Genomic DNA, 15,115 nt, shown 5'->3' with positions numbered 1-15,115 from the left:
ACTACATATACTTTCTTGTCTCATCACTTCCCACCAAAGGGAGTGCTGAGTAACTTCATGTCATTACATCTCCCTAAGCACCATGGGAGATAATGTATACGGTGCAGCTAGTCAGAGACAGTTTTATTGACCAGTTTTGGTCCTTGAATTACCTTCTCAAGGTGCATGGAGTGAGTACACCACAGATGGTGGTTATTCATTTAAACACGTTTTCCATGATTTTGCAAGTGTACATTCTGCTGTACCCTGGAATAATAGACACACAGTGAGTGCCGGGCTCAAAAAGTCTACTGATTTAAATACTTGGTAAATGTACTTGCTCAAGATCACCGTTTCACATCAGTGCCTTAACTACAAAGGCCAGGAGATGAAGCACTCGTGTTTTACAGGAGGACAATCACATACTGTATTTGATTGCCGGTCCATTAAGTAGTGGAGCAGTTTAAAGTGCTGACCATTATGAACTCACGGCAGGCAGGTTGCTTCCTTATAATGTTTGGTTCTACTTAAAACATCACATAGGGCATTTTGCTTGTATTGCAAACAGTTTTTCGCTGCACCAGGTAGAAATTGTGTACAATGCTGCCAATACAATTTTTTTTTTTTTTTTGTTCTCTCCTTTCCATGATTACTTGTGAAACAGACGATGGGTATTACAGAGAATAATGCAGCAATATGCCATGCCCTCTTCGGTCAATAAGGAGGGTAGCTGTCCAGTACCCGCAGAGCGCATGCGTGAAATAGTGCAAGAGGAGATGCATGTCTGCGGTGAAGCAGCAGGGAGGTACCCCAGCAATTACAACGCCTGGTCCCATCGCATCTGGGTTATACAGCATCTGGGCAAACTAAACGTCAAGGTATAGTAAAAAAGAAAATCGGTATTTCTAAAGTCTGTAGAAAGTTCATATGAATTATCCTAAATAATAGGGGCTTATGCCAAGGATTTGCAAAGCAAAAACCATTTTCCAAATCCAAAGAAATATTCAAGGAAATATTGACATTACATTAGGTAAACCATATAATGGGGCTACAAATGACTTCTGGGGGTCCTCTCCAAAAATCTCAAGAACACATCAGGAGACGTAAAAAGCGGTACTCCATATGTATTTAAATCATATCACAACATATTGCAGGAATGTAAATATACAGAAAATAAACAAGAAAACAATTGTTGTCTTATCAGTAGATATTGTTGTTTATGTTCTTGCATTATATTTTAATATGAATTTAATATTTATGTTTGCTGAATAATTATTTTCACTTCCCAATATATAGCACACCAACTGAAATGGACAGTAGTTGCCTTAGACCAAACCTGTCGGCATATCACAATTTCTCCATGATCAAAATATCCATAAGTATTGTTTTTATAGAGCATAAATTTACCCTTTTTTGTAGAGGGGCTTTCAATGCATTGCTCTGCAGGCTACCCTGATGTTAAAGGAGTTAAAGTACAACGTTTTAATAGTAGTAGTAGTAGTAGTAGTAGAAAATCAAATTTAATGTACAGTAGGTGGTGATACCTTCTAGTGGACCAACATTAGAGGATTTTATATTTGAAATTATAGTGTACACCATTTTCGAAACCTCACAGGTTTCTTCTTGAATTGTGCGGTTATAAAAACCTGTGATCTTCTAAAGCTCTATTCATTATAGCTTCATCTATGAAGAACTCTAATGTTGGTCAGCTAAAAGGTATCATAACCTACATCGAATCTAGAACTGTTGAATACAATTTGGCTAAATATTCTATGCCATTTTACACAAGAAGTTAGCAACCACAAAGACAATTGTGAAAAAGGTCTGTAAAAATAGAGCAGATGGCCAAAGAGCAGCCCTGTTGCGTAGGCTTCAAATATGAGATGCAGTGGGGTGAATATTTTACATGTAGAGGATGAAGTGAGCGACTTGTTCTTCGACTCAGCACAGGTTTCAAACAAGTTCCTCTAGGGCATGTCAGCACGTAAGTGTTCATAAGTTCCAGATTCCTGACTTAGATTCTGTCCACTTCTGAAGCACATTAAGAGATATTTAGCAGTGGGATCCTTATGTGAATCCCTTAATCATGGTGACTCCAATCATCAAACAAAGTACAAGCTGCAGAGATTGGGGACGTAAGATCATCCTTAAATGTATTTGCCTAGCTGTTGATTAGCATAACACATGGTGACACTGCCTTCTTTTCTAGTTCACAAACGTAACAAACCACCTTTAACCATAGTGGTCATTGCATATATATATATATCTATATCATTTTAAAAAGCCTGTTTAACAGTTCTGTTATGATGGAGTTGTAATAGAATAGGGATACTTAAGTGGCAGGCTCTGGGAGAAATTTTGCACTTCCAGTACGCTGTGCCTGTACCCCCATACTTGAAAACCATCCCCTCTATGGTATATACCGTAGCTCAAAACTGGAGTGCCTGATTACCAGCATCTTTGTAAGAAATAATGGAGTTACCCTGTGTACAGTAGTGCTAGCAAAGCTATATTCTTAGTCACGTGATACCTCTTGTTGGACTAACATAAGAATAGATATATCTTCACTTATTCGCTTAAAACTTTGTCTGCCAGACAGTTCAAATCCACATTGTGTTTCCTCAGATGTAGCAAGGTGAATCTTCAGATTAACAAAAGAATCACATCGTACAAAGAATCCGGTTCCTGAAATCCATTCGTTGATCCATAACTATTAGATGTTCAACAGAGAAATGCTTTGATCCTCTTCAGTGATTATTTCCAGTGTCCTAGTCATTTCATTTTATCTTGGGATGCACAGCGCTTCTTGGTGTGGTTGATTTATATAGTAGTTTTCGCCTCTTATTTAATAGACCAGTCTCTTTAGGAATTGTGGTTGGCAGAGCTGAGACATCAGTTTTTCTGTGCTAGCTCCTTGCAGCTCTAATGAAAGATCAGCCAACCCCTTCCTTTGTTATCCTGGTTATAAATGTTCTTTTGTTAAAGCATATCTTTGCACACTGTTGCAGGTCTCTCTCTGGAATTTGGGAGGTTTAATATCATTCGCCTCCAAATGTTAACACTTTCACCAAATAAAAATAGCACTTGTGGGCACAATCGCATGTATTCGGTCCACAAACCTGCCCTTCGCCATTATCTCTTGGCATACAATGCTTCCATTGCCACCAGGGATTCTGGGTAATGACGTGCAAATGAGCACTCTGTGTTGTCACTTTTTGCTTCTTATCCATTTTAACATGCACCTCTATCACTATTTCAGAAAGAAAACAAATCTGAGGATTAGAGTGATAAAAATAATGGAGAACATTAATCGCACTATACTGGAAAAATATTTGCCTAAATTAGGATCTTTTTAAGGCACAGATTCCTAGGAAATAGAAGGAAATAATTAGGCAAAATATTTAAGTTCTGTAGCCGATGGACTGGTGTGGAAATATTTTAGAGTTGTGGAATTCTAGCATTGACGTTAAGTTTCCAGTCATCCATACAATATTTTTACCCACCATAAACAATATGTGTCTGGGTGTATTACAGTGTCACATGTCAAAGAGGGGCTCAAAATGAATGAACAGGAGCAGATTATTTTGTGCCAGAAAAAAAAAACACGTTCTGAACAAGTACATTAGTTCTTTGTTCATGAGGTCATGGAAATGCATTTCAGGCCCCTTTGACAGTGATTGTTGGGTTGTAATGTTTCATGTATTTAGATTATCCCAAGCCCTATCCATCACCAGACTAATAAAAGCAGGTAGGTTGTGACCTGCAATAACGTCGCATTTGTTTTCTTTGGGCTCCTATACTAATCTGATTTATTTAAGAGTGTCTCCAGATGGTAGTCGGCCTGAGAAGGGACAGGTCATATGTCTGCCCTGTATAACACAATGAATTGACATGTAGCTTTTTCGTTTCCAGCTTCTCGTTGATGAGCTGTCTTCCACAAAACACTGGGTCTCCATGCACGTGTCCGACCACAGTGGATTCCACTATCGTCAGTTCCTCTTGAAGTCTCTACCGGGCAGAACGTTAATGGACAGTGATAACTCTGTACTGGTAGCAAACCAATTTGTAAACGAGCAAAGTCTGTGCCTTCCAAGAGAAGAGGAGGTCAACTGGGAAGCGCCAAGAGTCGATCTTCCTCTTTTGCTAGAAGAAGAAATGGCGCTTAGCAGAGACCTTATTGATTCCTATCCAGGCCACGAAACACTTTGGTGTCACAGGTGAGGAAACATGACATCATGAATGGCCAAACACATTTGTGCTTTATTCAATAGAGTGTGATGGTACCGATGTACGTGAATGGGAGTCTCCGTGTAGTACTGTTAAATTGGCACTTGCATAGTTTATTAAATAAGGCCTAGTGTCTCATAAATGAGCATGAATTTAATATTCCACATATATTAAGTGGAGTCCTCTGTGAGAGAAGCTTTGCACTCCTTAGGTTTACAGATCATACCCCAACTAGCACATTTAGATGCTTCTATTTTTCCGTACAGTAAATAAAAATATCACTTGTGAGCACATTCACATGTCTGATAGGTCTGCTTATCCCCATTATCTCTTGTCGTACAGTGCTTTCACTGCAGCCAGGGATTATAGGAAAGGACATGCAAATGTCACCTTTTGCTTCATGTCCATTTTAACATGGACCCCTATAAGCTTATACCTGCTGCATTACACAGATTGTCAGCACAGCCTGGGTTAAAGAAGTGCATAGCCAGTAAACCCACTCACAGTTGTTTTAACCTTTTGGGTGTCTTCAGTGGTTATACTGGTTAGACTGGCTTTGCAATGTGAAGTTAGAATAGGTTTCAACCACATATCATATACGTTATGATGGGTAAAAAAAAGTGACCAAAAACATCCACCGTACAGTATATAGCAAATAAAAATACCCCTTGTGAGCACATTCACGTGTCTCAGACAGGTCTGAGTACAGTAGGATGTTTGAAAACAAGCACTGGAAACGGCATTATTAGTATCATTTGCAACTGAAGCAATGGTGGCTGTGTAAGTTGGGTGCTGCCTCACTTCCATCTTAATTCATTTATTCTCTTCAATGTTTTGGCTGTTCTTACAGTATAAGACTTCAGCTTTTCTATGGATATTAGTGGGACTTCCTGCAGGTACAGTAAGTTGTGACCATTTCAACTGGTTTGTGAACAACATGCTCACAAACTAGTCACCAACTCTGGCTTGTAACCACAAGCTGTTTAGTTGGTAACTGCGCATCGTTTGTTTCTGGAATTACAATGGAACAGTGGCCTGTCTGAGTTGGGCTTAGAGGCTGGTGAAATCTTTTCCACTTCCTTGCCCCCAATCTTGTACTGTGTTACCTGCCACATAATTAAACTGTACAGGTATGGAATGAAGTGGCTCTGTTTAATTATGTGAGCTGCCCTATGTATTTGTGTGGCTGGCCGATCTGCAGCTTCTTCCAGCACTGAAGGGGTTTATCAGCTGCAATGTATTCTAATGTCATTGTGTCCATTGCAGTCTGCCATTAACAGACATTAAGGGACATCTTTATCTTTATGTAAAAATGTACTGTATGTGCTTCACCCTCTCAATCTCCTTTATTTGTAATGGGAAGGCCACAGTAAAAGAATGTAGTCTATTTAGTTATTTCTTCATTTTCCATGACTTTGAGCGCTTTAAAAAAAAAACAATAGAGATGGAGAATTGAAGTATCAGGTTTTCTGCTTCTGTAGTAAGGGAGCAGCTGGCAAAAACAAATGCAATGTGGGGGGATTCTGAATGTCTTTGAAAACCTGCAACTTTTAGATGTATTATTTGAAAAGGAAACCTAGCATAGAGTTTGAACACGCCTCTTTATCCACAGGTTTAAGAAGCCAATACATTGAAGGGGAAAAAAACCTTGGGTAACATACAGAGGGACCCTCCGAGGGTTTGGAAAGATTAAAATCAAACCAGAGGGGGAAATACTGTATTTGGTAGTACAAAATGTTACAAAAACAGACAGACTAATGGGCCATGTGCTGCCATTCTTACTATATTCATACGGGCTTGAAATTAATTTTGCAATTTAGTTCCCCCCCATGTGTATATCACAGTCCAAAACTATTGTACACAAAGCTCTGTTTAGCCATCAATAATGTGTTCCTTTTTTCCCCACCAATAATCTTTTGTAAGGCGACAGATATTCAACTTGGAACATCATCTGCACAGTGAGCAGTCTCGCTTAGCAACTCGACAAGCCACACATCCGGACAGCGGTGATGGGTCCGGGAACATTTCACATAGCAGCACCAGCTTCGTCGGCCTCCACACCAATACTATGGATGTAGATGGTGTGAATAACCCAAACAAGCAAGGCTACTACACCCAGGAAACAAAGCGCCTAAAGCGGGCTCCATTACCAGACTCTCTCCGCTACGAATCGGAGCTCAGGTTCATCGATGGTGTTTTATCCAGTTGCAGAAGTGTTGAGCAGACCAGGTTTGCTGCTGCTTACAGGAAATGGCTGCTGTCTTTGCTCGGTCACTAACATATCCGAAAAACCTACTATAAGGATTACTTCCAGTGCAATATTCCCTTTTCTCCAGTAGTACCACGCCATGGTTACAAGGATTGTAAAAACAAGAGCTTCTCACTTTTTTTACAGCCAATTCGGAGGTCTGCTCAAGGGGAAGGTCTTTCAGGGTTTGTTTGTTTTAAATGTATTTATTTTTTATCCGAGAGCGTTTCATCCTAACAGGCATTTACGCGGGAAAGAAAAAGGCAAAGGCTTAAACTCTGGTTTTCACTGATTTTTGTGTAACAAAATGTCAACTGCGTTACACATGTCCTTTTTTTGTAATGCTCCGTGCACACCTCTTCTGCTTATGCATTTGGAAACATTGTTACTTTGAAATTCCGTGTTTTTTAGTTCGTAAATACGAAGAGCATAAGAAGGCAGCATCCGTTGCTTTTCAAGAGGGAGTAGCACCTTTTGCTCTTGGTCTGCTCACGGCCGCCCATCCCCGAAGATTTGAGGAAAACTAATCGCTGTAACCCTTCCTACTTTTTTTTTTTTATTGTAGAGTATACATTTTTTTTCTTTTTTTAAAGCTGCAGTTCAGTCTTTTTTGTTTTTCATTTATTTTTTTACTTCAATAGTTTCATGTGGGCAATCTCTAATTACCTAAAGAACTGTAGTGTAGGAAAGTGTAGGTTTGTATATTTAGTACAATCCAAAAGTTTAGGGAAACAACCTCACGCGAGGAGAATCCTGCGTGTGCAGCCAACACAACATAGACAAACAATTTCTTCAAAGTGCAGGTCTCCTCTAAGACAGAGGCACAAAGCTGAGCTCTACTTACAGGTTCATAATGAAATTCTCCATTTAAAGCTGCAGTTCAGTCTTTTTTTTTATTTTATTTATTTTTTTACTTCAATAGTTTCATGTGTGCAATCTCTAATTACCTAAAGAACTGTATAGCTGCCAGTCAATTCATTCTCCATGTATTGATAGGCGAAATTTGGTGACATAATTAGAGCTGGCATATGTTTTTATTTGCTTCTGTCAGTCAGTGGAAGCTCATGAATATTCATGAGCACTCCTGCACTGACATGTGCTAGAGGGAGGGCAGGGCTGACAAAGGGGTGTGCCAGGGCTTATGACAGGACATGAAGGGGCAGTGCCTTAGCAAATGGCTGTTAAAATAGAATACAAGAAAATTGGTCTTTCAACGTTGTTTTTATAAAAACAAAATGCTAAAAGTATTTTTTCTGACTACAGAACTGATTTATTAAAAAAAAACACACATACAGGATATTGACTGAACTGCAGCTTTAAAGACCATCTCGCAGGCATGCCAGAAACTTCAGGTTGTGTCTTATACACCAGGGGTGCGCAAATTGGAGGGCCGTAATAGATTTTTGGGGGGGGCAGTTATAGAGGCTCCGCGCGAGGCCTCCATAATACACTTCCCTTCCAGTGATGCGTCGTCATGGTAACCCGGCGTCAAATGACGCTGCGGGGTCATGTGACCATGGCAACGTGACGTCACATGACCCTGCGTGTCATTTGACGGAGGGGGGGCGCCAGGCGCCGAAGAGAGCAGGCAGGGGTGCGCACGGGGAAAAGTTTGCGCACCCCTGTAATATACACAATAACACTTGCTCTGCTGTTCCTATTGCTGGGAGGTTGCAGGATTTGGAGCATGACAAGAAAATAATCTAGAATGTTTAGAGAAGGGAAGAGGGTTTCTGAGATCAGCGTTCTAAGATTATTATCCAAGAAGGAATCCACAAAGTACGCACAGCACATTCAAGCGAGCAGCTAAACAAAAAAGAAGTCTGATAGTTTATGTTCTGCTGATCTATTTCTTACTTTTCATTTATTCTTGCGTTTTCACCTTTTTACTATTTTACCAGCATTAACTGTAGCCATAGCAACCTCTATTGTCTTCATGCGTCTGAAAGGCAGCGGCCATTTTAACCTACCAGGGAGGCAAATTATCAGCAACTAATGTCTTCAAGGTTCAGAATTGAAAAACTGTGGGCTTACTAAAACAGCTGCAAAAAGGTCTTTGTAAACGTAAGAAGAAAGGTGACTTTATTAATATATTTTTTTTTATGGGGAATAGAGCGGATTGCTGCTTTAATGCCATAATCCGTTATTATTGCAAGATCATAAATCCGACATTTAAATCCGAACATGCAGGACCTTATTCAAGGCTAACAAAGTGAGTCAAAATCCTGTTTATATAAGGGACGTTGAAAGTCTCCCCCGGAAACATTGCGCCGGGGACCGCAAGTGTTACATAAGCCCGATTTAATCATATAATAATTCAATAAGTAAAAAAGTGTGTGTGTGTGTGTGTGTGTGTGTGTTATAAAGAAAGATTAATTATCTAGGTGTGCAAAGTGTAATTCACAAGCCAGTGCTGGAACTCTGTGATAACATGCTTGCATCATAATGTGACAGGCGTACTGTATATCTAGGGAGAAACTATAAACATTAATTACCTAGTTGCAATTATACATAAAGGGTGCATTGTCTTCATGCAACATATTTCTCACAGTTGAAAACAGAAAGGTACAGTATCAAAGTGAAATGGTATATGCATCCAATATAGTATAGTTGTTTATAGATGTCTGTATGTGTTCTTTCACGTCTCCAGAGTGGCATTGCCGGAGAGAGCCTATTTCAGCATCCCCTATATAAAAAAAAAACAGAATTCGGTGAATTAGCTCCAACCTACCCCTATAACAGAATGTATCAATAGCGCTATATAACGCTCAGTAGCTTTATGGAGTATGCTGCCAGGGAAAATACATTGGCCACACATTCATGGAAAACAAGAACCTGCACTCCTCCTAAACTGTCTTGCAATTTATAAGTGAAATTCTGCATTTTGATCCTAAGTTTTCTAACAAAGTAGTCATTTTGTTGCATCTTTTGATCAAAAAATTATTGAAGCCCGCTAACCCCGTTAAAGTGCAACGAAATGACTTTTTTGTTGTTGTTGTTATTAGACTTGGGGTAAAAATGCAGAATTTCACTACTAAATTGCAAGCCAGGTTGTGAGGATCGCAGGGTTCTTGTGTGTGTGTGTTGCCCCCTTATAACAGCTTGACTTGTATTCACTGTGTAAGCCTTGAAGGTCCTGTGTGTTAGCTCTGAAGTGTTTGAGCGATGAACTTGCAATAGAACTGGGATTATGGCGTTACGTTGATGAGTGTGCTACTTTGGGATTCTATATTGTATGTTACAGGTTTGGGATCAATAGTGGTGAGCATCGGCACTTCACTTTAATACTTTGTTTTTATTTGTGCATAGTGTTTTTCTGTTTTTGTTTTATATGTTATTATTCCATCTCCATCAGACAAGAACGTTTTATTTGCTGCCAATTTCTGTTTAAAGTTACAGACCTTCCTAGAAACATATTGGAGTTCCAATAAAGGGAAATCGAGCAGCATTTAGCATGGTATCTACTTTTGTAACAACTGTTTCATAGTTGTAAGATATTTATTGTTTTTTTTAAAAAAACATTTCAGCGTCAATCAGATTTAGGATTTATGTAAAACGATCATGCAGCATACAACCCATAGTGCTTTTTTAAAAGCGATTTGAGAGCTATTTAGGGGTGCTCAGCTGATGAATGAATGTAAGATCTTTCCCAACATTGCAGTGATCAGGGCTAAATTACAGTATAAGTCGGATTTAACAAAATGACGACCGCCATTTTTTAAGAGTCTCCTTGAAAAAGGATTTTACACTAATAATTTCTCTGTTACAATAAGAGTGCAAGAGGATTTTACAATGCAAAGTTGAATCTTTATGAACCTGGAAAGGCCAAAGAATATATATCTTTGTACTGGATAAATGGGGCTGCACCTTTAAAACGAATTCTCTGTTGAAACATGGAGCGCTGCTTTTAAATGCTGCGATAATGCAAGAAACATAACAAACTGAGCCCAAGAAACATAAACTGAATTTCTACTTTTGCATTACTATAATAAATACATTTTCAGGTACTGCAACTTGCACCTCTAGGATTCCCTCTGTATTGTCTGTTCTTTCAGGTTGCTTCCTTTTATAGAATCGAGATGAAATGCGGGAACAAGTTGACGAACTTTACACACTGAGCTCAGCAAGCATACATTGAATTTTTACTCCTGCTCTATCAATAATAAATTATCCGTTTCTCATCCTGCAGGGAAAAGCAACTGATCATATAGCTGATTTCATTCTCGTCTCTATGGGCCTTTTTTCTATATTATTTATTTAGAGTTTTAATATCCAGAATTTTAACATGCCCTGGTAAGGCAAAATGTCTGAGTGACCTGATATGCTGTTCAGCAGCAGCATTTAATCCATGTTACACACTAGATTTACATGGATGCAAGTGTTTACACTCATCCCACGTTTTTAACAGCTAGTACCTTGACTTGTGTCAGCAAGTCACATACTACTGTATACAATAGGTCATCTCTGTGCAGATATTGATCAACTAAGCATCTGAGGGCCAAAATGTAATCCCAATTAAAGGACATCATTGCACACAGACAATTGTATTTGGTATAACAATTGAAAGCACTTCATTAATGTGCTTTAACTGTTAGAAACGTTCAACTGTTATAAAAGGTAAAGGTTCAATATTTCCTGAAAAGGTTTTAAGATGCAGGATAGCAGAGTATACCGCAAAAGATTTAGCATCTTTGTTTGTTTTTTGTTGTTTTTTTTTTTTTTTTTTTTTTTTAACTTTCCCTGTCATTTGTTATACATATGGGGTTCTATTCACTAATGCTTTTTAAATGGCTACGTATTTACTTAGGGATTCGAAGGCATGACACATCTATATATATATATATATTTCTCAAACCGTTGTATTCCTGTCTGTCCTGTCCCTAGGGGCAATCACATTGGACCTTTGGCCCGTCACTCCGCCTCAGGCCAATGAGATGGCTCCCTTGGCTTGCCTGCCCCCGCACACCTCTCATTGGCCTGAGGCGGAGTGACGGGCCAAAGGTCACACACACACGTCCCCTGTTCCCCCCCCCCCCCCCCCCGACCATCACGTGTGCCGGCTCCTGGACGGAGGGGAAGCGCGGCGCGGCCCTCCTGCCCCTGCCGCCAACTTCAGGCTCCTCCCCCCTCGCTCTCGGACGGAGGGGAAGCGCGGCACGGCCCTCCTACCCCAGCCGCCAACGCTCCCTTACATCCCCGGTGCTCCCTTACCTCCCCGGCCGCTGGGGGGCCAAGCAGCCTCCTCGGATCTGCGCCAGTCCCACTCTCCACCACCTCTCACTCCCGTCGTGTGTGTGTGTGTGTGTGTGTGTGTGTGTGTGTGTGTGTGTGTGTGTGTGTGTGTGTGTGTGTGTGGAGAGGGACATTTTACTCCTGCCAACAATTTGTGTCTCACTTTCACCCTACTCCTGCCCTTCACCCCCCCTACCCCTGCCCTTCACCACCACCCTACCTTTCACCCCCCACCCTACCCCTGCCCTTCACCCCCCCACCCTACCCCTTCCCTTCATCCCCTGCCCTTCACCCCCCACCCTACCCCTGCCCTTCAGCCCCCACCCTACCCCTTCACCCCCCACCCTACCCCTGCCCTTCACCCCCCATACCCCTGCCCTTCACCCGCCCCTGCCCTTCACCCCCCCTGCTCTTCACCCCCCCTACCCTTCACCCCCCTGCCCTTCACTGCCCCTGCCCTTCACCCTTCCCATGCCCTTCACTGCCCCTGCCCTTCACCCCCCGCACCCTCCCCGCCCTTCACCCCCCGCACCCACCCCGCCCTTTACGCACCCCGCCCCTGCAATCCCGGGCAACGCCGGGTATATCAGCTAGTTTTTAATAAATGTTAAATATGAATGAGCTTTTTTTATTGTTATCGGGATCCTATCAAGTTCGTTCTCATCAGATACTTAGGCCTAGATTCGCTGAACTACATAATGCTGTAGTGGAAATAAATCATACCCAGTAAAAAAAAAAAACTACCTCACAAATATTGCTTTATTCACTAACGTTGTAAAGTCTGCGCGATCATACAGTCAAATTGTTGTTAACTATCACCACAAATAATGCGTTGCATGTAAGTCTTGATTTAAAATGGAGGTAACATTTTGTGTGAGTTGTTAACTTTTGCGAATGCAAGTCCTCAGTAGAGAGTGGAATTCTAGGGCAGAAAATTAGTGGAAGTCTATTAGGATATTCCGGGTAAACTGGCCAATAAGGCATCCTGGCTGTCAAAAACCGACACTGGCAAAACATTGCTGGATCTAGTAAGGGCACTGGAGTATACCCCCGTGCAGACCAGCACTGCTAAAATAGATATTTTGGAGGCGCATGCGCGACAGCAAGGAGTATGGCAGCCTAGTCTGAGAGCTCCCTGCCTCGCTTCCCGATATATCGCGCAAAATCTACCAAATTTCACACCAAACGGCACACAAACACATATAATGATTAAACAATTAACCAGGATGTCGCGGAAGACCCCCAAAACGACGAAAAAACGAGGGCTACCAGAATATTTTGGCAGACCGGGGCCGCGCGGTGCAGGCTCAGAAATGGCGCCGGTTTAAAACGCCGGCTCAGAAACTGAACCCGACGGGGAGGAGGAGGAATTAATCCTGCAGGAACAACTGCCGGCAAGACAATGCGACATAACTAGACTTTGCACTGATCTTAAAGCTTTCTTCCAAGCTGAAATAAAAGAGCTGAAAAGGGAAGTGTCCGGACTGGGTGAAAGGACAGGAGTTCTGGAAACAAAGGTGGACCAATCCATAAGAGCCATCCGGAGACAGGATAAAAAATCTATTGACTTACAAGAACAAATTAATGAATTAAAGGAGCGTCAAGAAGACGCTGAAAATCGCGACAGGCGAAATAACCTCAGGATAAGAGGGGTCCCGGAGAGTGTCTTGGACTGTGAGGAATATATTATGCACTGGATGGAGACACTGCTCCCTGAAAACCCGAAAGACACCCTGGCAATGGACAGATGCCACAGGGCACTGAGGGCTAAACCTTTACAAAACGAGCAACCGAGGGACATAGTAATACGTTTACACTATTACAAAACAAAAGAAACTATACTTAATAAAACCAGACCCCTACCTGTTGTGGAACATGAAGGAGTGCGGCTCTCGGTGTTCCAGGACCTGTCCCCAATGACACTGGCCCGCCGGAGAAACCTGCTGCCCATCACCAGAACCCTGAGGGAGAAAGGAGTCAGATACCGGTGGACCTTCCCCTTCGGCTTACTAGTAGCTCGGGGAGGCAGAACCTTCACCATCAAGGTCCCGGAAGATGGACCCTCTTTCTTGGGCAAGCTGGGACTGGGAGAAGGCCCCGTAGCTGCTGACCCGGCGAGTCCAACCCCGGACCCCATCTGGTCACAGACCCCAAAGTCCCCCCGAGCGCAGAAAGATAAAACCTAAAAATGTGAGTTAAAACTAAAGTTCAGAGTTATGCAGCTGTTTGGTTGCGCTGCGAAGTTAACTACAACAGGTCCCAATGCTCACAGATGAAAGAGACATCATTGATCTACGCCCTAATAGACTGTTGAAAGTGGCTAGTTAATAAGCTACGAACTCACTTACCCCCTGAGAGTCCGGATCGTGGAGATGAAGAAAAGCAGATTTCCCCATGGCGTCCAAGATGGAGCTCGTCGCAGAAGATGGCGGTGCAACACGAGGCTGATGGAGTCCACGGTGACACGCAGGAGCCGGATGGCAGGTTTGGGCGGGAGCCGGGAGAGCGCGCAAGCACCTCTGCATCGGGAGAAAGCTGGATCCAAAATGGCGGCGGCCCGGAAAGACGTCAGCAGGAAGGGGCGGAACCGGCAAAACAGACGCCATCTTGGAGGAGGCAAGGAGTAACAGAAGGATTAGGGTGGGATAAGGCAGGAAACAGAGAGAGGGAGTAAGTAGGCAGGACGAAGAATAGATAGAACGCAGGGAAGGGATTAGGATAACGAAGGAAGTAGAAGGTTCAAGTATGTAGATAGAGGGGGGAGTCATCCGAGGGGGGCACCTTAAGAAGAAGGAGAGATGAATGTGATAGAACAGGAAGGGGGAGGTAGATAAGAGAGAGGTAGAGGGATAGTGGGACGTGGAAGGTACAAGCAGGTCGTACTAGGAAAGGTAGAGAGGGTGGGACCAGGAGTGATGAGAACAAAGTAAGTGATGGGGTGGATAAGGGAGCGTGAGCTAAAGAAGAAAAAGGGACAAGGAGAGAGACGTGAGTAGAAGGTGGAGAGAGACAGTCGTAGGGCCCGAAGCTAGGAAGATCAAAAATAAAGAAATATCAAAAGGGGACATTATGGGGAGGGACAAATTAGAGATATATCAGGGGGTCTCTTCACGAGGACTTAGACAAAGCCTCTATAGAAGGGGCAACGAGGCGAACGGGACCTGTTGGGTTTAGCCAAAGTTTGGTAGATAGGAAGATTTAGTAGTTTAAGGGAAGCGGGGGGGAGCACAGGGGGGAAGCCTGCTCCGAAGTCTACATGGGCCTGGCGCTAGGGCGGGGGAGAAAAGCCCCGAGGTGCACTGGCGCGACCTTTGGGGTTAGATGGTCAGGGAGGGGTGTTAAACATCACGCCCCAAGACTGGACATCCGGCACAAGAGCCAAAAACCCAGAGGCAGAAGTATCGGCGAAAGGAGAGATGCAAGAATACG

The 15,115-nt window shown here is 42.5% G+C and overlaps 1 protein-coding gene across 2 annotated transcripts in view; it reads left to right on the top strand.

Moving 5' to 3' along the window:
* PTAR1 (protein prenyltransferase alpha subunit repeat containing 1) overlaps positions 1-10,461 on the top strand; it is a 39,232-nt gene extending 28,771 nt beyond the window's left edge. The window contains exons 5-7 of one of the 2 annotated variants that reach the window (XM_075597776.1): positions 644-857; positions 3,892-4,196; positions 6,130-10,461. In XM_075597776.1, coding sequence (XP_075453891.1) covers positions 644-857; positions 3,892-4,196; positions 6,130-6,484 — 874 coding nt within the window. In that variant the 3' untranslated portion in view covers positions 6,485-10,461. The remainder of the gene's footprint in view (positions 1-643; positions 858-3,891; positions 4,197-6,129) is intronic. The other variant, XM_075597786.1, reaches the window with a different exon arrangement.
* Positions 10,462-15,115: the final 4,654 nt, after the last annotated feature.

This window comes from Ascaphus truei, chromosome 1, assembly GCF_040206685.1.
Source record: "Ascaphus truei isolate aAscTru1 chromosome 1, aAscTru1.hap1, whole genome shotgun sequence".
NCBI lineage: Eukaryota > Metazoa > Chordata > Amphibia > Anura > Ascaphidae > Ascaphus > Ascaphus truei.
The sequence above is the reverse complement of the archived record's forward strand: the minus strand, read 5'-3'. Positions and strand labels throughout refer to the sequence as shown.